Here is a 22,674-nt window from a genome sequence, read left to right on the forward strand (position 1 = left end):
ACTCTTCGGCAGGCCCTGCCGAAATGTGACTGCACCCTATGACTCTTTATTGCAAGGAGCGATATTGACCAAATTCACTGTACATGCACCTGGTTTCCTCTACTGCTCATGCTGAAAAGATATAGAATGTAAGCCCTACCAATCTAGAGTTATAGGGTGCAGTCACTTTTTGGCAGGTCCTGCCGAAAAGTGACTGCACTCTATAACTCTTTATTGCAAGGAGCGATATTGACCAAATTCACTGTACATGCACCTGGTTTCCTCTACTGCTCGTTCTGAAAAGACAGAGATCGTAACTCCTACTTATCCAGAGTTATAGGGTGCAGTTTTTAGTGGGTGTGTTTGCAGCTGAACTCACTCACTCCAGCTCTCTTTAAAAGCAATTTTGCCCGTATCACAGTGTGAAACATTTGCAGTAGAAGTGTGCATCATCTAGGAGGACAATTATGACCTCCTGGCTTGTGATGGTGCAGAAATGCCATGAAATGTTGCGTGGGAAGTAGATCTTTCTGAATCCATCAGTGCACATTCATGTCACCATCGCATGTACCAGTAAAAAAAAAAGATATCTACAAACTGTTTTTCTCTGTGCTTCAAATAGTTCAAACATAAAATCAGCTTATCCACAACTGTCAGGTCCACATCTTAGACAATAAATATCGACAGAAACCTACGTTAAGTTGATGGCAGGCAGAACCTTATCAAATAGATACACGTATTCAAGCAACTATTCAATATTAATCATATAATATGGTCACTACAGTTACAACAGTACAGTGTTAGCCAACTGGTCACTGGTAACATTCAGTTTACCTGAACATGCCTCTATCTATGCATTGTGAGGGTTAACAAAAGGAGTTGTTGACCTTTATTTTTCAAATTGTATAAAAATAACATGTTGTGTTTCCTTTGAACACCTTCGTCTGCTACAGTATAGGAGAGTAAATTGAGGCCCAGAGTGGGAGCACTGACATGGAAAAGAATCTTTCCCTAATAAGTGATCTGGTGAAGCTGGATATTGATCTTTGGTGGAAGCAGTGTGCAACTGAGCTCTGGTGGGTTAAGCCAAGAAAGAAGAGGCCATGCACGCTGAGAACAGAGTGCCTGCTATCTGTTACAGATGCAACAGGCTGTGAAGGGCCACATGGAGAGATAGTGTCAGCTGCTTGTGTGGGGTCACAGGCTGAGCTTTAACGTCTTCTCACATCCTAGCTTTCCTTTTTCATTATTCTCATCTCCCTCTCTGTGTCTTTCACTCTCTATCGTTCTGTCTGCTTTACTTTTCCCCTTTCTCTAATGATGCTCTCGCTCTGTCATTCAGATCAGTTGGGACTTTCACCTTGATCTCTGTGTTGAACTGTGAAGAGCTCTGGCACTCTCTCTCACTTTATGTCATCCTCTCTGGTCTTCATCCACATCTCCACTCTTCGCCCTCTTGCCCAGAACTCCCTTTCCTTTTTACCTTATCCTTTCATCAGACGTTGGCTCCCTTATCTCATCTGCATTCCCTTAATCAGCTGCTGTCAAATCATCCTTTTGATCGCATTTAATTTCATTCCATCATTTTCACCCACTCTCTGTCTCCGTGCCTCTCGCTCTCTCTTTCAGCTTCTTTCATTTGTCTCAGCTACCATCTGATCATTCTGCCAGTATAGATCTTTGGTCCACCTGATCAAATCTTACCTTTGGGCTAACTGAGCTCCACTACTCTAAATGAGGATACAGGCCACATGCCTTGTCCCTCTCAATCACAGTTAGCAGCCATGCTAAGCCCGCGAATCCCTTCCTATTAGTCAGCAGGGTGAATGATAGGCGCCACAAGCAAATCAGACACCAGAAAACGAGGTACGGGAACAGCATCCATTTTCCCAGGCTGTCATTCCGAAGGCTGTGCAGAAGTTGTGACAGGTGATCCGCCTCAAATTGTATATGTAGGCCCTGGAGAGGACAATAAATCATGTCATTTAAATAGCAGGATATAACAGCTACACATCACATTTATGATTTTTAGTATTTCACGTAATGCTTTGCTCACATTTGTTTAATTGTCCTATGTCCCCTTTTGTCTGTACCCCGTCCCCACTGCTTAAAAAACAATTTAATCCCAGGGTTTAATCAGGTTTCTATAAAAGTGGGATTTTTAACATCTTCAGGTCTGATTGGCAACCTGTAAGGTTAATATCCTAATATCCTAATTTGCCAGAGCTGCACCACGTTCAGGTGAAATGCTATGATACACATTCATCTTCCATCAGATACTATAGCATCGCCTTACCTTTTCCATTGTATTTGGCAGTGTCCTGAAATACAAAAAACATTCTGGCAAGAAGTAAAACAATGCATCCAGAACATTTGACAGATTCAAGTACCCTTAGTACCACAGCTGTTTCTATTAGGTTTATACCCAGGTCATTTTTAAGATTAAAAAGAATCAACACATATTTGTAGGTTTAGGCATTTTATTGGCAAAAAGATTAATAGCCCTCTCATGGGGAAAAACATCACAGGACCACGAGTAGACAAATGATTTGAGCTACAACTCTCCCTTTCGGGAAAAAAAAAACCCTACACAATAAAACATCAACAACATAAATTTACTACCTAACACGGATGTGATGCGTGTGATGAAAGTGCCAGGTGACGTGTAAACAGTGAAACTCAGCAGTGACTAATACAACAGAGATGTCTTGAAATGTTTGTTTAATACATATAACTGTGTTTTATTTGTCAAATTATGTTGTGAAAACAATAAAAAGATAATAGATGACATTGCCGGTAGCATCAGCATTAAGTTTTGAAGTGATCTCAGTACTTACCTGAGACAGCAGTCAAATGCATTTATTTCATCAGTCTGCAACTTAAGAGAGACAGGTTAAAAGTGAGATGACAGCTACAGGTGCTTTTGACAGACAGCCTTAGTATATTTTTGCAATTCGTTTTTTTTTTCAATTATTATTATTATTCTGCAAAGGACCTAGTTTTTTTTTCTTTCTTTCACTGTGTTCTCTCTGTTTATCTATCTCCATCTGTCCTGCCCCTGTCAGAAAGAGCAGGAAAGTGCCAACGCTATCAAAGGGTTGGTGATCCCCTATTGATTGCTCTTGTCTCTCTGCCACCTTAAGCTATCAAAGCCTGTCACCTATCAGTCATCAGCCCGCTGCTGTCTTCCCTATCATTTGTTGCATCAAAGCACTGTAGACGGAAATGTTAAAGGGGCTTTGTGGAAACTTTATATCAGATGATAGGCAGTTTAAAATGGGTTTTCTTGGACGGGTTCTTATATAATTTGGCTGCAGTGACCATTGTTTGGCCTTGTAAGATTTGAGTGTCAGCACTGGCACAGTGGGCGACAACAGGTGCCACGGAGAGAGCAAGTAAACGTCAAACAAAAAGCGTGCATTTACACGCACAAAGAAACACAACGCTGACACTGTCACAAACAAATATTCCGTGTGCTGTTCATTCTTGTTTTCTGCAGGGCGTGACCAACGTGGACGCATATGTACCGGATGCTGTGTGGTACGAGTACGAGACGGTGAGTATATTCCCCTGCTTGTTTTATTTAGCCGGTGTAGATGAGGAAACAGAAATCCTCTGAGGCACATCCTTGCCCCCCCAACACAATTCACCAGAGAACTACTCCAGAGTGTGGAGTTTCTGCTAAAATTACCATTGTTGCATAATATTCATACTCACAGCAGACACTTCACCTCATTTAGGTCAAAGGGCTGTTGAAATATTTCATCATATAGATAAAAAAAAAACAAATAACTTGAGACAATTAGGGTTCTCCAAGTGAAACGCACACAGCACATTATTTTTTTCATGTCAAAGTGGCCATATAATGCTGTTTGTATAAGGCAATGTAAGAAAAGATTATTACAAAGCAAAGAGGGAGGGTTTATTTTGTTTTTATTACCCTATTTACAGACGGCAGGCAGAAAGAATATGCCACCAATCTCCGCTGACAAAGTCAAATCTACCTTAAAAATATGGCATAAAAAAGCAAGAAATCAATATGTCTCTGTTACAAGGTCAAGGGACAGATTATCATAGGTTAAACAGAGGATTTGTGTCAGATTATACCTAAATTAACAGTAAATGTTCCGTGATCAACACAATGGATTACACTTATGACACGGCTTATCAGTACTGTCCTACATGACGCGCGCATAAAAAACATGTATCACATGAAAGTCTTTGCCTCAAGTTCTTTGTTTGAGACGAGAGAGATGAGAGCGATAAGACAGAGCGAGAGAAAGGACAAAGATAGAGTGAAAGAGGGGACAGAGGAGCGAGTCTCTCTCTCTCTGACAGAGAGATAAAAGAGGTGTTGAGTTCCTCTGGGACTTTATTTGGGCGTCACAGTGGCGATGTAAAGCGCCCGTTGATCAGATGAACGATTAGATTGGTTGTCTTGCCACTGGCCCCTTGTCCTGGTTGGTCCCCTGCGATTATCGGGGTAGGAGGATGGAAGGGTTGGGAGGAGTATTGATGTAATGAAAATGACTATGAAAAACAAGCTGCTGAGCCAAAAAAAGGAGGACAAATGAAGGGGTGAAGAGGTAAAAAAAAAGAAAGAAAGATGAGAAACAGGGGTAAAGAGGAGACATACAGTACATTGGGTTGTATAGAAGAGCAAAAGCAGAGGGGAGACGAAAAGAATGAAAAGCAAGATGAGAATTACTGTATATAGAGGAGTGGGAAGATGGGTGGTTTAGCCAGAAGGAATAAGGGGAATAGAAGACAAGGCAAGAAGAGACCTCCTTTACGCAGACAATGAGGGGGTGATAAGATCTGAAATTGCTTATACGCTTTGCTAACTCCAACCCACACTCACACACACAGACACACACATATTCCACTGTACAGCATGTACTGTGCACAAAGACACACTAAATGAGAGTGAAAGAAATTGGGATAAAAAAAAAAGTAAATTAGAGCACCACAAGAGAGAATAACAATAGTAAAGAGGGAAGTAGGTAGATGCAGAGGGGATGGATAGAGTTTGAAATTATTTTAGGCTGGTCTGAAGATTCAGTCCTCACGGGATCAGAAACTAACTCTACTCTGTCTGGAGCCTCAAAGAAATGAGTGTTAGGGGCACAGAGAAAGTCAGAGTCAGAAAGAAACTATGGAGGAATTGACATGTTCTCTGCTGTCGCAGCCATCCATTACGCTATCACTATGAACTATTTTTTATTTTTGTCAAAAATATAGTTGTGGAAGCATGATCATGGACCTCAAGAGGCAATATATATATGATTTAGTAAATGTATGTCTGCTATTAAATGTTATTTTAGCCTGTACATACTGTATATCTATAAAAACTACGTTATTCATAACGCACAAGAAAACGCAAAGTATGACAAGAGAAATCTTTGTGTAAATGTAGTATTTCCCACATGTGTCCTCTATATCCAGACCAAAACATGCTGGGGAACGAGTAAACCATCCCATATGCCTGTGTCTGAATGGTGTCCACAAAAAAAAACTTATTTAGCATGCCACTTTGAATTAAGAGAAATGTTTTGCCTTCACATGATAAATTATGTCCACAAAGACGATGTGGTGGTGAGAAAAATGAACAAATCTGACTGAGCTGTGGGCAGTTGTGTGAACTGCATCTGCATATTGTCAAGTACTGATCACAGTGTATGGCTTGTCCCAGTTAATTAGGTTCTCATGAAATGCCACGTTTTTCCGTTACATCTCTAATATTGTCCTACCTCCTTATTTGGTAAGCTTATGCAAGGAAACCAGAAAATGTAACAACTTGTGCAATCCGGTTGAAATATCTTCTTTTTGTAAAGAGATGGATTTATTACTGAGAGAGAGCAAGGAGTCATCATTCTTTTTTTAAAGGTTATGTAATTCAAGAGTTAGTATAGTTCCCTTTGTTTATTGTGTATGATTGCAAAGTCACTTTAACACTTTAACAGCCCCGGACGAAAAAACTTACATCAGTTCAGACAATTGAAAGCGGTCTTTTATGGGACACAGGGAGTCATACTCCATACAGTATAGCAAGTAATTCAACACACACTTTTGTGCAAAATAATAATCTCCTAATAGTCCTAACTGTAAAACAGATATGAGAGACATTTTCTTGTCAATCCCAAGCAAAGAATGTGTGTGTTGAATTATTAAGATCCTGATATTCTTCTAATCAGATGGTGCGGATTGCTGACCGTAAAAAGCACGTCAGCATGTATCTGCCGGCTGACAAGCTTGGTTTGCACATCAGAGGTGGTGCGATCCTCCCCACTCAGAAACCCGATGTCACCACAACATACAGGTATACACACACAAACACACACACACACACATACGAGTTATTGCCTTGATTTCTACACGTGCACAGATGTGTTTCATATCCACTTGATCGTTAAATTGTAGTCGGCGTAACCCCATGGGCTTGATCATTGCTCTTGATGACAACGGCAAGGCGGCTGGGGAGCTATTCTGGGATGATGGAGATTCCCGAGGTATGTTTGCTTTCCTCATTTTGTGCCTGTTAGTGTGCAAATGTCTTTGTGCGCGAGACAAGATCATTTGCATCCTGCCATTACTACTCATTACAGGTGTCCTTTTGCGCGCATCAAACGGAAGCACTTATCTTGTCAAACATGAAGCATCAAATGAGTCACTGTGACTTTGCAAACAATCCGTCAGCTTATACACTCTCGGGGGCGTGAAAGACAGATCCATGACCGTGCGACTTTTTCAGGTGTCAGGCCCCAAAAAAATAAAACCTGACCTTGATTTGTGTTTTTTTTTTTGTTTTTTTTTCACAGATACCGTTAAAACGGGGAACTACGTCCACTACACGTTCTCCGTTGTCCACGTAAGTTTTTCCTCACATGCATCACTTTTCAAATCCAGCTCACGTTTTCCCTCTGATCTGAACTCAAGTTCAAAGTTTAAAACCACCAGAGACTTCCAACATTCCCAGTCGAGAACACTGAGCATGGCTGATCAATGCTATACTGGCGGAGCTTTGTTGGATCAAGAAGTTCCTGCGCCGAGGATTTTCTTGTTCTTGCATGTTTAATGCATGTCGATGATGTATGTGTCCTGTACATTAGCATTACACTGGGCTTTGGGGTTTACAGACAGGATCACACGTGGCTGATGACGGTCCTAATTTTTAATAGCTGAAAAGCAGCTTGTTTTTTTACTTCCTTTAAACATATCTTTGCATGTGAATTTGTGAAAGATTCGGGGGCCACTGGTGTCTCACCAGACGTCACCGGCTTTTGGATTTATTTGCATTTATATACAGATTGTTGTCAAGAGATTCGCCAAGAACACCTTGGGAAACAAATTTGGTTGCCGCTTAACTACAACTTTATATGTATATCTGCTGTCGACACTGGAACCCACAAAATACCGCCTGTTGCCCAGAGGCTAATTTGGTATATAATATAATGTACTTGATTTAAGTTTATACAAGCTGTGACTGCGATATAGTTAATCAATCTATAAATCTAATTATAATTTGAGAGCATAATGGTGTGTCCTCTATCTTACAGGATGTACTGACAATGCAGGCAACCCATGCTGGCTACAAGGATCCGAACAACCTTAAGTTTGAAACTATTACCATCCTCGGGGTGGCGACTCCTCCTCTATCCGTCACTGTCGGCACTGGAAACACCACCACAGTGCTGCCAAACACAAACATAGAGTATGATAGCACCAAGCAGGTAAACTCAATAATGATATGCACATAAAATATTCAAAGTAGAAAACGTCCTCTTTTCCATGCCAGAAGAAAAGACGTTTGAATGTTGCACAAAAAACAACAAGAAAAGTATCAATGCAAAATGATTTGGGATTTCTGGGATTTACGAAGGCATATGACAAGTTCAACTAAGCGCTAATTATTATTTGTACGTTAACAATGGCTTGAATTGCCGTGTAAGTGTTTTGTTGTGTGAAGGGTTCACTTGTCGTGAAGAACCTGTAATTATGATTTGGTTCTGCTGTTCCCCCTCAGCGATACAAAGCATTTCTTTGCATCTTTGAGCTCATTTGCTTGATCGGTTAGAGCTTTGTTTCACGCACACAGCAGGCAGCTTTGTTTCACGGAGAAAATCCTCTGAATAAAATCGACCATACACTCATGACCAGCACCAAACAACAGAGAGGAACTGACCAATAACTGTAGTTGGGCATTTAGCTGCAAGGAACTTGAGATATTTCCCTCAGGGGTTGATGGAGGCCAGAGCTAGACCAACATTGAGTGGTAGACTTATATTTCAGTAGGACCAGGAGATAAACCACTATAAGAAATGATATCAGTTTACATTAGGTGTCGGGTGCTTTTTGACGTGAATCGTGTCTACAGTACGTTTACTCTGTTTACTGTTTACTCCCCTGCCCATTTCGCCCTCCGCCGTCTCTTTTCATCTTTAGTAGTATGACTTTTCCAATGTCTGTGTGCCCCCGCATAATGCCTTTTATACAATACAATTACCGTCGCAATTATTCCACAATAAAAGGAGCCATGACATGAAAGAGAGACCAAAGCTGGGTATCCTCTCACCTGCTGAGGAGACATCAGGTGTTGCCTGTAGTGTCTGGTGCTTGTACACCAGCAAAAAGAGCTAAGAGTGACTCATAAGTCCCTGCGGGGGCTGTTGAAACAGCAAGGGAAATTAACAACTGTGTCTTCATTGAAAGCGCACAGAAACATCCATTCTCAAGCGGGCATGCCTGTGCTTACTTGCATAAGGAAGTCGTTCACTTTCAATGTGAGACAATTTGGGGAAAGTGCTACCACAGTCCCTTACCCCTCCGTTATGCACTTTTCATCACATACAAAGGTTCTATTCCTGACCGGACTCACCCTGGCTCTCGGGGAGACCTACGTGGTGCAGTGGGAACTGGCGGAAGAGGAAAAGAACCGTTTTGACTGCCATCCAGAGGAAAATGCAGACCAGAACAAGTGCCAGGCCAGAGGATGTATCTGGGCGGTGAGAAGTGATTCTAAGGACACGCATTAAATACATTGTGTACACCTGTGTCATAAAAATGCCCATGCTTTCCTTTTTTTCTTTGCTTAGCCAAACACCCATGGTGCTCCATGGTGCTTCTATCCAAAAGACCACGGTTACACTGTTACAAATACCACAGAAAGCAGCTCAGGCATGACGGCGGACATCACTCGTAACAAGAAGTACAGGAGCAGTGGTCGCCCGGGGTCACCGGACATAGACACACTCAGTGTTAAAATCGACTACAACACCGGTGACATGTTGCGATTCAAGGTTTGTATTTGTATGTTTGTGCCAGTTGTGGTGCATTCTCTCTTCCATATCAATATCAGTGTCTCTATCTCTTTCTTTGTGCTCTATTTTAAGCAGTTTCTTTGTTTTGACCTTCAGTGAGTTTTGACCTCTATTTTCGCCAGCTCCTCATGAACACACACTCACCACACACTAACATTGCCTTCCTTCTCCAGATCTGGGACCCCACGAAACCTCGATATGAGGTTCCTGTGCCGCTGTCACTCCCTCCTGCTCCTGAAACCGATGAGAAAAAAAGGCTGTACAAGGTCCAAATAACCAAAAACCCATTTGGCATCCAGGTCATACGGAAAAGCACAGGGACAAAGATGTAAGTGATTTAATTTCATTTTTAGTTCAGTTGGGGTTTATTTGTTAAAACAAAATTGAGTGAAAAACATTTAAAACACCAATATCCACAATAACAAGTGAGAAAGCAAAAGTTACAAAAAATATATTTGATTTGAAAATGTAAGTTGGTTACAGCGAACCTGAGGTCCACAGACCACAGCTGTTCCAGAGTCTATAGGAACTGAGCATGACAATGCTACAATCTTGGCCCTTGACCACCAATTGAAATTTAAGTAAAACCAGATTATACCAGATTAGGAGCTATATGATGTAGCCAGGTTATGTAGAGCACAATCACTGAACCGTAGTTGCCGGCACACATTCGTGATAAGAGTTATTGTTGACAGATATGCTCTGTAAAGTTACCCCATGTATCAGCATCTAATATACTTTTGTGTTGTTCAGCATCTGAGAATTTTTATATAAAAATAAGCAAGGGTGACGTTATTTGTAGTGAAGTGTTTTCTTCCAGCGGTGTCAGTTAAAATTTCACTAATTAAAATGTATAAAGTGTGTGAAGGGATCCCCGCAGTTCCTACTGGTCATTATGCTTATTTATGTCAAACATTTCATGAATAACTCCATTTGACTGTAATCCCTTCCCTCTCTCTCTCTCTCTCTCTCCCGCTCTCACTGATTTAATCCTCTGTCACTTCTCTCAGTTGGGACTCCTCTGTGCCAGGTTTTACTTTCTCAGACATGTTCATTCAAGTGTCAACTAAGCTGTCATCCGAGTTTGTCTACGGCTTCGGAGAGACAGAGCATCCTACCTTTAAGCACAACCTCAACTACCACACGTGGGGAATGTTCTCCAAGGACCAGCCTCCTGGTGTAAGTATCACACTGAAGCACATGATGAAAGTTCATACAAACAAATCCATACATTAAAAAAACAAATGTGACTCCAACTATTGCCAAAGATGTGCTCGCTACGGCATGGTGTTGCTTGTATTAACATGTGTTGAGTGTCATGATGTTTCTCCTAGCACTATGAATGAGCTCCATGATGTTCAGACCCATGTTATGATGCTGCCATAGAGCAAGGAATCAAAGAATAAAACCAGCAAAGACAGCCCTTTAAAATCAAGGTTGTCACATATTGGCTGGGTGCAAATTCTTAGTCTTATTTGGAGTAATTATAGTTTCATTACGCCTAATCTATCTGCCACTCTCGTCCTTGCTACATCAACACAAACCTCTTTAAGCTCATAGGCAGAAAAGGGTCTGAGCCACAGTTGTATCTGTCATTGAAGACCTTAACCCTTGAACACCTGAGCCTCAAAATATCCGTATGGACTTTTTGGATTATTTTAACTAGAAAAAGGCCAGAAAATGTCCTGTAACTATGTGCTTTTGCACATTTTTCCAGAAAAACTTTCAATATATGGCAGTTATTTACAATTTACTGCATGTTAAAATAGTGTATTAACAATTTAAAGAAACACAAAAGGTTTTATTAAAAAAACAAAAACAAAAAAAAACACTGTAGTTGTACACGAACATCAGATTTTGCATATTAAATTTGAAATAGCTGTAATAACAACATGTTGGCTTGCAACTTCTCAGCTTTCAGAAACCATTGGCATTTTTCCAGTAGCACAAACCACGTAACTATGCTCAAATGTGTTGTCTGCGATGTGTTAAAGGGTTAATGTTACCTGGTAAAAATGACTAGTTGTGTGAGTCAGTTTTCCAGTTGTTTTTATTCAACACCTGCACCGATGTGATCCGGTTTCCTCCTAAACCATGAAAACATGGTTAACTAGTTAACAAGTTAACAATAATCTTTTCAAGAAAAGAAGAAAAAAGAACTGGAGCTCATTCTCCTTCCTCAGACCGTCATACAAGGACACATCAAAACTGAAAATTGTTATGTTAAAAAGAAATAGAGCTGCTCCTCAGGGCAATTATATCACCGTTTGCCAGCATCTTATACACCAAGGGTGCAGGAAGGTGTGGACGTCTAATGGAGTCTGACGTGCCTGTGAGTTTCCCTCACAGAACAATGACATCTGAAAGTGTCAGATATCCTGTCCCTCGCCACCTTTTCCCTCTTTTCTGACTATTCCCATCCTCATCTAAACCTTGAAGACAAAAGTAACAGCCTCTCAGTAGTTAGAATAGGAACACTCATGAGGTCAAGTCTAAACACTCAACTCACTCCTATCAGGGTGTTTTATGTGTAATTACTAAGGCAAAATAATATGACAAAATGTTCAAATGCAAAAATCATAATAAACTGTCAGATATAGAAGGGTAAAAAACTAATAACAACAATAATAATAATAATAATTATTATAAATAATAAATCTAATGAATCTAAAATGGTGTAAAATCATAAACCTTTGATAAAAGCCGCGTCATGCCGTGTCGTGCTGTGCCGAGGCGAGCTGGGACTATAGTGAAAAAGGGCCATTAGCTATCTGTTGATGTCTTCAGACTCAGGCCTGTCTAGATGTTGTATTTCCACTTTAGAGTTGTGGGTACTCAGGAGGTCTGTTTTGACAAAAATACTCATAAGTTAACATACAGTATAGATGTAAGAATTGATTTTTTGCTAACACTGTTGAGTGTTTATTGCAGGAGTCCAAGGACACAGTCATAAATACAAAGAGATGTAAAGAAAATGCTCGCGTTTAATCACAGTGGCTCACTCACCACAGCATAAACCTCCGATTTAAAGGACAGTCCTCCAATCTCATTTCTTTCCCTTTGATTGTTGCTCTGTGTCTCTCTGCTACAGTACAAGATGAATTGCTATGGGGTGCATCCCTTCTACATGGGCTTAGAGGACACCGGGGATGCTCATGGTGTGCTGCTGCTGAACAGCAACGCCATGGGTGAGAGATGAGACACACACACACACACTTGCTCACACTTTTATACTGTATTACATACATGCATGTGCATCTACATGCATCTCCATGTTTGTGAGTGCATGTCCTCTTGTATAATTGCAGAACTATGAACATGTTCTACTTATCTCCACTTAACATATGATGTATTTGCATATTGGGCAGTAAGGCAGTTGAAAACAGTTGAAACAGAAATCTATTTCATCATCGGAATAACAATGCCATGTATCCTGTTGTATACACTGTCTAATTCAACTGTGTAGAAGAGAGAGTATTAGGACCACATGTAAAAAAATAATGAAGAAAAAAACCCCAGCATGAATTCTGAGATTAATATCACAATTATGAGATCAAAGTCAGAATTCTGATATTATAAAAATTCTGAATTTTGAGATTAAAGAAAAAGTCAGAATTTTGAGATTAATGCCACAATTCTGAGATTCTGATTTGTTTTCCTCAGAATTATGAGGAGAAAATGTCTGAATTCTGAGATTAAAGAAAATGTCTGAATTTTGAGATTTAAGTCGGAATTCTGAGAAAAAATAATTCTGAGATTAAAGAAAAAGTCCGAATTCTGAGAGAAAAAAGAATTTGAGATTAAAGAAAAAGTCTGAATTCTAAGATTAAAGAAGAGGTCGGAATTTTGAGATTAAAGTCTGAATTCTGAGGTTAAAGTCTGGATTCTGAGATTAAAGAAGAGGTCATAATTCTGAGATTAAAGTCAGAATTGAGATTTAAAAAAGTCAGAATTATAACTTTAATCCCAGAATTCTGTCTTTTTCTTTAATCTCAGGTTAAAGTCAGAATTCTGAGATTAAAGAAAAAGTCAGGATTTTATTTTACATGTGGCTCTAATACTCATCTGTAAAAAATAGAATAGCCTTTACTTGACCAACAATAGATAGAATGACAGTAAGTACTTGATATTTGAGATATGAAAAGTCTCTTCACACGAAAGTTGTGCAACATGTAGAAAAAGAACATCAACATGTACATACACAGACCATGTCATTGTCATCACTGTCATATTTCCTCTCTCCAGATGTGACATTCCAGCCTAATCCAGCTTTAATCTATAGAACTCTGGGAGGCATCCTGGATTTCTATATGGTCCTGGGACCCACACCTGAGATGGTGGTGCAGGAGTACACTGCAGTAAGTCTTCCGGTTTGTTTGTGCGTAACTGTGTGCGTGCGTGTTTGTGTGTGTGTGTGTGTGTTTGAGTCTGGCCCTGGGCTGCTGTTGATGGACTACAGCAGCTGGGAGTTCCTCGCTTCATTGCGCTCTCTCATTTAGCCAATCTAAACACACACCCACACACAATTCAACACTTTATGGACACTGTCCCGTTTTCCTGCAAAACAACTTTTTTTTTTCCCTGTGCTGAACTTCCTTGTTTGTTTTTCTCCTTAACAGCTGATTGGACGTCCTGTGCTACCTGCCTATTGGTCTCTTGGGTTCCAGCTCTGTCGCTATGGCTACTCCAATGACAAAGAAATAGCAGATCTTTACAGAGACATGAAGAAAGCGGGGATACCCTATGTAAGTGCACACACCAATACTTTTTTTCCAAAGAATTAAAACAGCAAAAGGTGACTTATTACAGTCCTGAAGCAAAAAGGACAATTCTCATTCATCAAAATGGTCAACTCACACATCAGGTTTCAGTAAACCAAATAAAAGCACAGACGAATGCAGTGTCCGCTTAATAACAATCACTGTAATGAGTCACAAATCTTAAAATAAAATAATTCATTGCTGATTCATATAGAAAACGTCGCTGTCATGTCGCCACTGCATAAATGCATCTACTACTATGGGTCGTTTATAGGACATACTGTAATGCTATTAAAAACACCTATAAAAATGGTATCTTTTGCCGAGATGCTGATTATATTTAGTCAGTGCTGCAACGCAAGGATTTTTTTTATTCATTCATCCAACAAATTCATCCAACAAATGCAATCTGATTGCTTCCTCTTGTACAACGTACATGCACTCAGTGGAATAGACTAGAGAATAGATTTCAATCCAACACAGATTTGACCTAAATCTAATTGTTTTTTATACAATATGGTTAACTGTATGTGGACAATAACTACATAACCCTAAATTAAATAAAAATGTATTGAAATAAGCAAAATGGAGGCACTGACTTCATGGATTTCACTGGATACATCTTTTTGACCTAATGGAATATGACTTCTAATTTCATATGAAATCCATCCCATTGTGGGAGCCTCGGCCTCTAAATGCTTCGGGTTTGTACCACAAACAGTAAGTTTTTCTGACAGCGAGAGACAGACTTTGCTTTTGAATTTTAGTACCATACAAGTATCCGGGTTTGTAACAGAGTGATATTTATCTGCGAGAGCACTGTGTGCACCCAATGTTTTCTGTGGCAACGGGCCAGAGTCTGATCATGTTCTCACAGAAGAGAATACGAGAGTTCCCATTGATAATCAAATGATCCCAAGAATAGGATTCCACATAGGCCTAACCTGCACTGAGCTGACATCAGCCATAAAGAAGCCTGCATCATTAACCGGAGTGAAAGAAGTAGAATATGCAGCTCCTTACAAAAGCTTCACATCAGCGAGCTTTACAGACTAATCAACCTTAAACTGCCACAGACACACCAGGCATCCAAAGCAGATGAAGATTTGTTCTCTATGGAATAGATGAGAGCCAAAAGCAAATCAAAAGTCTCACTCCTCGTATATTGCATCGCAGCTATCCATATTTATTAGCACGAGTTTAACATCCTTGAAGCAAAATGGGGTTAACAAAAAACTAGTGATTTTTCATTTCAGAGATTAATTACATCCATGCATGAAACATTCTTACGTGACAAGCACCAGCAAAGAAAGAACTACAGGACCAGTGCAAACATTCTCCTTTAATTCATTGTCGTTAATGGTCGTCTCATTCTGAAATCGATCATAAAACACAAACATTTGAACTACAGCTTCAGTTGACTTCTTCTACAGGATGTGCAGTACGGAGACATTGATTATATGGATCGTCAGCTGGATTTTGTCTTGGACCCAGAGTTTAAGAACCTGCCTGCCTTGGTCGACAGCATGAGAGGAGAGGGCATGAAGTTCATCTTCATCCTGGTAATGAATTTATATCCACTACTGATACTGAACTATAAACCTGGGCACTGAATGATCAGCAACCATGAGATTACAAGATCTGTCGAGGATATCATCTGGATATCATCGCTCTCTTCTGCTAAACGCACATGCTTTTGTGTTTATTTATCTCAAGGATCCAGCCATTTCAGGCAATGAGACAGAACCTTACCCTGCCTTTGACAGAGGCGAAAAGGCGGACGTCTTCATCAAATGGCCCAAAGAGCTCAGCAATGACATTGTGTGGGGGAAGGTGAGAGGAAATGGCTGACACATAACGAAAAGACACTGAAACCACCAGACATAATTGTGCTTAACTTTCGTAGTTATTGTGTAGTGAGTTGATTCTTATTCCCTCATGCAGGTCTGGCCAGATTTTCCTAATGTCACTGTGAATGAATCTCTGGACTGGGACTCACAAGTGAAGGTACACTTGGATTTTCACTTCCCTGGCAGATTACATTGGAAATATGTCTTAACATATGCCATCCTTTTCTGAATATTGTGATAGACAGATTGGTTTGGAGCACTTGATTTGCTCATCATTACGACTGTTCCCATTTCTAGCTCTACAGGGCTTACGCTGCATTCCCCGACTTTTTCCGCGAGTCGACGGCAAAATGGTGGCTTCAAGAAATCAAGGATTTCTATAATAATGTCATGAAGTTCGATGGCCTCTGGATTGTAAGTGACTTGAGGGGGAAAAACAGTTCCATTTTTCACTGAGCCTGGTTTTTATTTTGAAGCCCGTACCTTACAATCTGTTAAAAATCTGCAGGACATGAATGAACCTGCTAGTTTTGTCCATGGCACAGTCGGGGAGAAGTGTCTGGGTAATCCACTTCTGGAGAACCCTCCATACATGCCACGTAAGGCACACACACAATGCTATATATTATTCAGCTTGGTTTTAAAGTGATGACATTAATGTTAACAGTGTGATTCTGTGTGTGTGTCTACAGCCTTGGAGTCCAAACATCTCGGCTTAAACCATAAGACTCTGTGCATGAACAGTGAGCAGATACTCAGTGATGGAAAGAGAGTCAAACACTTTGATGTACATAGCCTTTATGGCTGGTCCCACACCAAACCTACCTATGAGTATGTGCTTTCATATGTATGTGTTTGTGTTGAAAATATGTTTAGAATAACCAGCGCAGCTGACAGACGTTCACGTTCTAATGAATTCTGTTGTATTTTAAATGCAGCACCAGTGTGTGTGTGTGTGTGTGTGTGTGCATGTGTGTGTGTGTTGCTCAGACTACCTTAAGAGGAATCGAAATATCCCACTCCTGAATAATCTGATTGCAGATTAAATGCAGTCGGAAAACAGGGCTTTTCATCGCAAACACATTTAGAAAGAAAACGCTGCCACAGGAGACGTGGCAGTGATATCTCCCAGCTGTCCACCGAAATATGGTCCCATCAAACACTTTATGGAAATTATAACAAATGTGAAACTTCATTGGTCCTTGTGGTGAAATTATACTCTCACCACGGGGAGACTAGATTGCAGAGTTAGTTACAGAGGAGCCTTAGACGGCTTGGCACCAGTGGCCTTATAGAGAAGGTAGTTTCGCTTCGGAATGATTTCATTCACAGCACCGTGATGAATTTAACAATCACAATTAACTGGTTAATTTGCTCCTAAAACAAATGTACTTTATTTGGAATTATTATTACTCTAGCCGTGGCGAGTGTGAATGTTCCCATGTGTAACACAAATCTCTCTCTTGCTCTCTGTGTGTGTGTGTGTGCAGTGCTCTGCTGAGTGTGACTGGTAAGAGAGGCATAGTGGTGACACGATCCACATACCCCTCTAGTGGGAAATGGTCTGGGCATTGGCTGGGAGACAACGCTGCCAGCTGGGACCAGCTCTACAAATCCATTATAGGTATACTGTATATGAAATTTATATACAAATATTAAGCACATAATAAGCATAATTATGACAAAACGCTGCATGCTTGGATGCTGTGTAACACAAAGTAGGACATGGTGAAGGGAACATTTTAAAATGGCCATTAGTCCCATTTTTGCTTTGTTCCACAGGCATGATGGAGTTCAGTCTCTTTGGCATTCCTTATGTAAGTATCATAATCTGATCTTGAATTTGACAAGGCATAATCTTATTGATGTGACCTTGTCCTCTCTAAGTAGATTACAGCTGCCAGAACAATGTTATTTTGTTTCTTCAGACTCTTTGATCAAAGGGCATCTTAAAATGCATTTCGAGGCATGTTTTACAAACCCATCCTAACCAAGAAGCCCTGTGTTTATCTGCCATGAACTAAACTGTTTTTTTTTTAATTATTATTATTATTTCGTGTGTTGTTTTGGTTGTCTCTGTCTCTTATTTGCGCCCGTGTCTCTTTGTCGTTATTTCTGTCTCACTTTGTCTGGCTGTCGTCTTTGATTTCCTCAGTGTGTCTGTTTAGAATAACTGTAATCTGACACGTTATCAATCCCTATATGGAACACCATGTACAGTCTCACAAAATAGCCACAGGGTTGGGGACACCATCCCCTCACTCTGGTGGTGTCTTGCTCAAGGACACTTAAGAACATTATGCTTGTAACAGAAATAGTTTGGCTGCAGATTCAGTGATCGGACATTTCTCATTGTTGTCACACACCTTGAGTCACCCATATCAACCTCAGCTCACTCCTAACTCTCTCTCTCTTTCAGACTGGGGCAGACATATGTGGCTTCTTTAATACAGCTGAGTATGAAATGTGTCTTCGCTGGATGCAACTGGGTGCCTTCTATCCATACTCGCGCAACCACAACGGCAAAGGAAGTCCAGTGAGTTAACAGAAGAAAAACCCTTTACTGTAAGGTGTAAATCAATTCAAATCCAGTTTAAGACGTATGCCTGGTTGATTATCTGGATGATTATCTCTTTTGTGCTTATGACCAACTACAAACCATAACTAGAAGACAGTGAAGAAAACATTTATTTATATCAAATACACTGCCGAGGGTTATTAAAGCTGGTGTATTTACATAAACTATAATGGGTGTTTACTACTATATCATTTAAAATAATCATACAATTCAACAGTTTAAAGGAAAGTATATATATTTATTCAATAACTATCCACAATTCCAGGCTTATTTGTTTGAATGCATCTTTTATTTATTAGTTAAAACTGGCGAGAGAGGTTTGCTTAAATATTAACTCAAAAAAACTGAATGCTTTCAAAGGCTATCATTTGCTGTCGTGACCTTAACCCTTCAAAAACGATGGACTGGCGATCTGTCCAGGGTGTGACTCCCCCTTTCAGCCTATGTCAGCTGAGATTGTCACAGCACCCCGCACGACTCCCATGTGGAGGAGAAAGGGCTAGAGGATGGATAGATAGATACCGCAAAGCAGAGAAATAGAGTTTGCGCCCATATACTTGTCATTACGGTAGCCCTCAGGACTGCCCAGTCACAGACAAGATTCACCAGTGCATCACACGTTTGCGATGTCAGCCTCTCAGTATCGTCATTTCCAAACGGTTGAATAACTGCCAGATATCGAAAGTGAAAGTTATCATGGAAAAAGGGAGCATTTTTTGACCGTTCTACAGTCATAAAATCAATAAAAATCCAGGCTGCCTCATTATCTTGACGGTCATCCGAGGGTTAAACGACAGCAAGGCCTGTTGCTATAGCTGTAGCACAACAGAAGAAACAAATGCTGCTTTTAGTTCTGTCACCAGTGACTCTTTGTAGACTCCTTTTACACAACTAAAGTCTTACAGGAGGGGAAAAAAACATTTACCAACACTCCTACAGTATTATTTGCAAGAAATACAAACCAAGTAGCTTTCTCCACCTGTCTCTCTCTTTATCTGTGCCTGACACATTGTTACACACACACACACACACACAGACACACACACGTGGGAACGCACAAAAAGATAGACCTGTTTGGTGGTGTAGTGTCGGTGGCATTCATTCTCGCAGTGACCTTTAAGAGTGTTGGAACACATCTGAGAAATCCAATAACGCCCGTCCAGAGATCGATCCCACCGGGCGAAATTTCTCTGCACTTGAGTTTGCAATATGAGACGGGACACACAGTGTGTGAGTGTGTGTGTGTGTGTGTGTGTGTGTGTGTGTGTGTGTGTTGGGTGAGTAGGGATATAATTGAATTCTCAAGGTGATCTGGGCACCATTGCACACCACCTAACCTCAGCTCAACACACACATGCACCCCAGGATTCCAACCATTTAACATTGGCTTGCAAATGGGTGTTTAAACATGGGGAAAATTGAAAATTGAGGAGGAGACGGCATAAAAATGACATATGAGAGGAAGGAACAAAGGTAAAGGGATCGAGGGAGAATCGAGGAAATCATATCGGAGAGGAGATAGGAAGGGTACTGACGAGCAAATTCAGGGGAATTTGAGAAGTGTGAGACGGACAGAGACGAAGATGCAGGATGAAATTAGGACTGTGGTTGTGACTGAGACTTTACTACAAGTCAATGAAAGGAAATGACCAATTTCTTTGATCACTCAAAGACAAGTCAAAGGTTTGGTGACGGCCGTAAAAACATCCCTGACAGATATAAGAGACACTAGGAAAGGGAATATATTTTTGTTTAGGGTACAGTAAAAAAAGCATTATTAAGCCATCTAAAATGCCCAATCATCACACAGTTAGAGACTGTATTCTCCAGTCTGCTTAACAAGGCATTTGACAACAAAGTATTAACAGCACAAAGCAGACTGGAGGGTACACAAGGTCAGTGACAGTGGAGAGAGAAACAGAAGGGAGCTTTTGCAGAGTCATTCCCAGAGCTCCATCACGCCGAGTGTCTCTTTGCCCTCAGACAACTTTCAGTGTTGACCTCGAGATAATTTCACTGCAACAGCAATATACTGGTGTCCACAGTCACATCTGACCAGCGCGGAATTAATTAAACAAGATATATTCTCCACTGAGCCTGTTTCAGCAGCACAGTCAGAGTGGAGTCATGTATATTATTATTCACCCGAAGGGACGTATCACTGTTGGTCTAAATATATTTTCTAATTCTGATGCGAGCTCTGCAATGCAAAACAGACACTCGAAAGTTTATGAGACGAGCCAGGGGAGTAGATTGCAGACAGATAAATGAAGAGAAAGAAGTGAAAATTGATGAGAGGGTCTGACACAGCCAGATAACCTCTTCTTCTTATGGCTGTGTGTGTGTGTGTGTAAGCACATGCACATGCATTCATATCGGTCTACAGTCAGTGTGTGTGTCACAAGGCTTTTTCCACTAGAAATGTTAAATTAGGTGAATTCATGAAATAGATTCTCTGTCTGCGTCTTTCTCTTCAGCACTTCCTGCTCACATCACTTTATCACTTCCCCTACTGGTTTGCCACAGATGAAGAAGAAGCAACTGTCAGGCAATGCAAGATTTGGCAGACTGACAGTAAAAAAAAGTGTCATAAAAGTGATATTTTCGTGTTGGTGAGCTTAACGTTCAAGTAATGACAGCATCACTTCTCAAAAATCTCAATTAATTTTTTTCCGTTGCACTCTGTTGATTGATCTAATGAAATTTTGAAAACGGTTAACCAAAATATCGGTTCCAATTCCCCGAAGCTCAAGGTCGTATCTTCAAATTGCTTGTCTTGTTTGAACAAATCTCAAAAACCCAAAGAAAATCTTCTCTTTTGAGTTGAACCCAGATATTTAAAGCAAAGAGGGGACCAACATAACCGATCCATAGCGTTCCAGTTTTGGGGACCTTTCTGCCGGCATACCAAGCAGTGGTCCATGTCTATCAAACAAAGTTTGTCTTCTTGTTATAAACAGCCACATACCAAGAGGAAACAACACAGAATGCCAAGTGTCATCTATTGTTGCCCTGTTTACTTCTTCTTTGTGGAATTTATTGGCGAGCTACATTGTGTGATACTGGAATGACGTCAATTTACGTAGCTGAGGCAAGTGCAAGGCAAGCTAAACTGCACTGCAGGTTTAATCCCATTATTGTCCATCTTTTCACATAATCTAGATAGACCTTGGTGAAGAATATAGTGTCTGTCTATTATACTTTTAAGTGTAAGGGTGTCTGGGGTACAGCGTTTGCTGCATAGGCATGTGATGTCTGTGAAGTCGAGGCGGCAGCAGCAGAAGCAGCAGGGTGCACGATCAGCAACAATATCTGAGTTTTGATCAGTTTAACGTGCAACTTCATCTTCAGCAAAGACGCCAGCTGCCACTCTCTGAGTGTGTTTTCAGTAGTATTCCTTCATTTTGGTGCAGCAATATTGTAAAAGGCATTATCACGTACTGTAGCTAACCATGTGATGAGCCTCAGTCGATGCATCGATGCAGTTGTGCCAAAAAAAGACACCCATGCCCCCACATCAAATCCTCTGCAATATAATATGTCACAATAACACAAAAACAACACACAGAAAATAGAGAAATGTCTTAATAAGTCATTTTTGCCAATAACTGGAAATGACTTGAGCCTTAAACTTAAAGCAACAAGCCAATCCATCCATTTTCTATAGCTTATCCTTTGAGGGTTCTGCAGAAGTTGCAATCCATCCAAGAAGACACTGGGGTTGAGGTGGTGCGCTGTCGCAGGGGCAACAAAAAGACACAAACAAATAGTCACAATCACACTCACAGCTACTAAGAGTAGTCCAGTTAACCTAATCCTAATCTTCTAGTCAAAAACCAAAAACCCTCTCCCGCTATGAGACACCAATGCTCAACATTTGCCACTCAGTACAGAGTCATACTCATTTGAATTCATTTGAACATCTTTATCTCTGTGCTCGGCACACACATCTTAGTGTGATCATGAGTGTGACCGAAACGGGAGGCAGGTGGAAAGAACTCCCGAGTTTCCAGATAATTACAATCCCGTGAATATATTCAGAAAATGACACAATAATCTGGAAAACTTCTGAGGTCACAAGATAATAGAAACATTCTAAATTCAATCATGTGCTGTTAGGCCTGCACTTAGTAACCATCAGGCTATGGTTAATGATCATTATCAAATCTGACAGCGCACACACACACACA

At 40.5% G+C, this 22,674-nt stretch overlaps 1 protein-coding gene across 1 annotated transcript in view; it reads left to right on the plus strand.

Annotated features, from left to right (window-relative positions):
* The window catches only part of si (sucrase-isomaltase (alpha-glucosidase)), a 59,576-nt gene that overhangs the window by 26,909 nt on the left and 9,993 nt on the right, over positions 1-22,674 (plus strand). The window contains exons 20-40 of the mRNA XM_044032108.1: positions 3,479-3,535; positions 6,174-6,298; positions 6,400-6,488; positions 6,798-6,847; positions 7,536-7,709; positions 8,832-8,981; positions 9,072-9,275; positions 9,470-9,624; positions 10,307-10,475; positions 12,388-12,484; positions 13,542-13,654; positions 13,916-14,041; positions 15,490-15,618; positions 15,773-15,889; positions 16,001-16,063; positions 16,204-16,320; positions 16,415-16,505; positions 16,599-16,737; positions 17,397-17,530; positions 17,689-17,723; positions 18,326-18,442. Coding sequence (XP_043888043.1) covers positions 3,479-3,535; positions 6,174-6,298; positions 6,400-6,488; positions 6,798-6,847; positions 7,536-7,709; positions 8,832-8,981; positions 9,072-9,275; positions 9,470-9,624; positions 10,307-10,475; positions 12,388-12,484; positions 13,542-13,654; positions 13,916-14,041; positions 15,490-15,618; positions 15,773-15,889; positions 16,001-16,063; positions 16,204-16,320; positions 16,415-16,505; positions 16,599-16,737; positions 17,397-17,530; positions 17,689-17,723; positions 18,326-18,442 — 2,451 coding nt within the window. The remainder of the gene's footprint in view (positions 1-3,478; positions 3,536-6,173; positions 6,299-6,399; positions 6,489-6,797; positions 6,848-7,535; positions 7,710-8,831; positions 8,982-9,071; positions 9,276-9,469; positions 9,625-10,306; positions 10,476-12,387; positions 12,485-13,541; positions 13,655-13,915; positions 14,042-15,489; positions 15,619-15,772; positions 15,890-16,000; positions 16,064-16,203; positions 16,321-16,414; positions 16,506-16,598; positions 16,738-17,396; positions 17,531-17,688; positions 17,724-18,325; positions 18,443-22,674) is intronic.

The sequence above is a fragment of the Solea senegalensis genome, linkage group LG8, assembly GCF_019176455.1.
Source record: "Solea senegalensis isolate Sse05_10M linkage group LG8, IFAPA_SoseM_1, whole genome shotgun sequence".
NCBI classification, from domain to species: domain Eukaryota; kingdom Metazoa; phylum Chordata; class Actinopteri; order Pleuronectiformes; family Soleidae; genus Solea; species Solea senegalensis.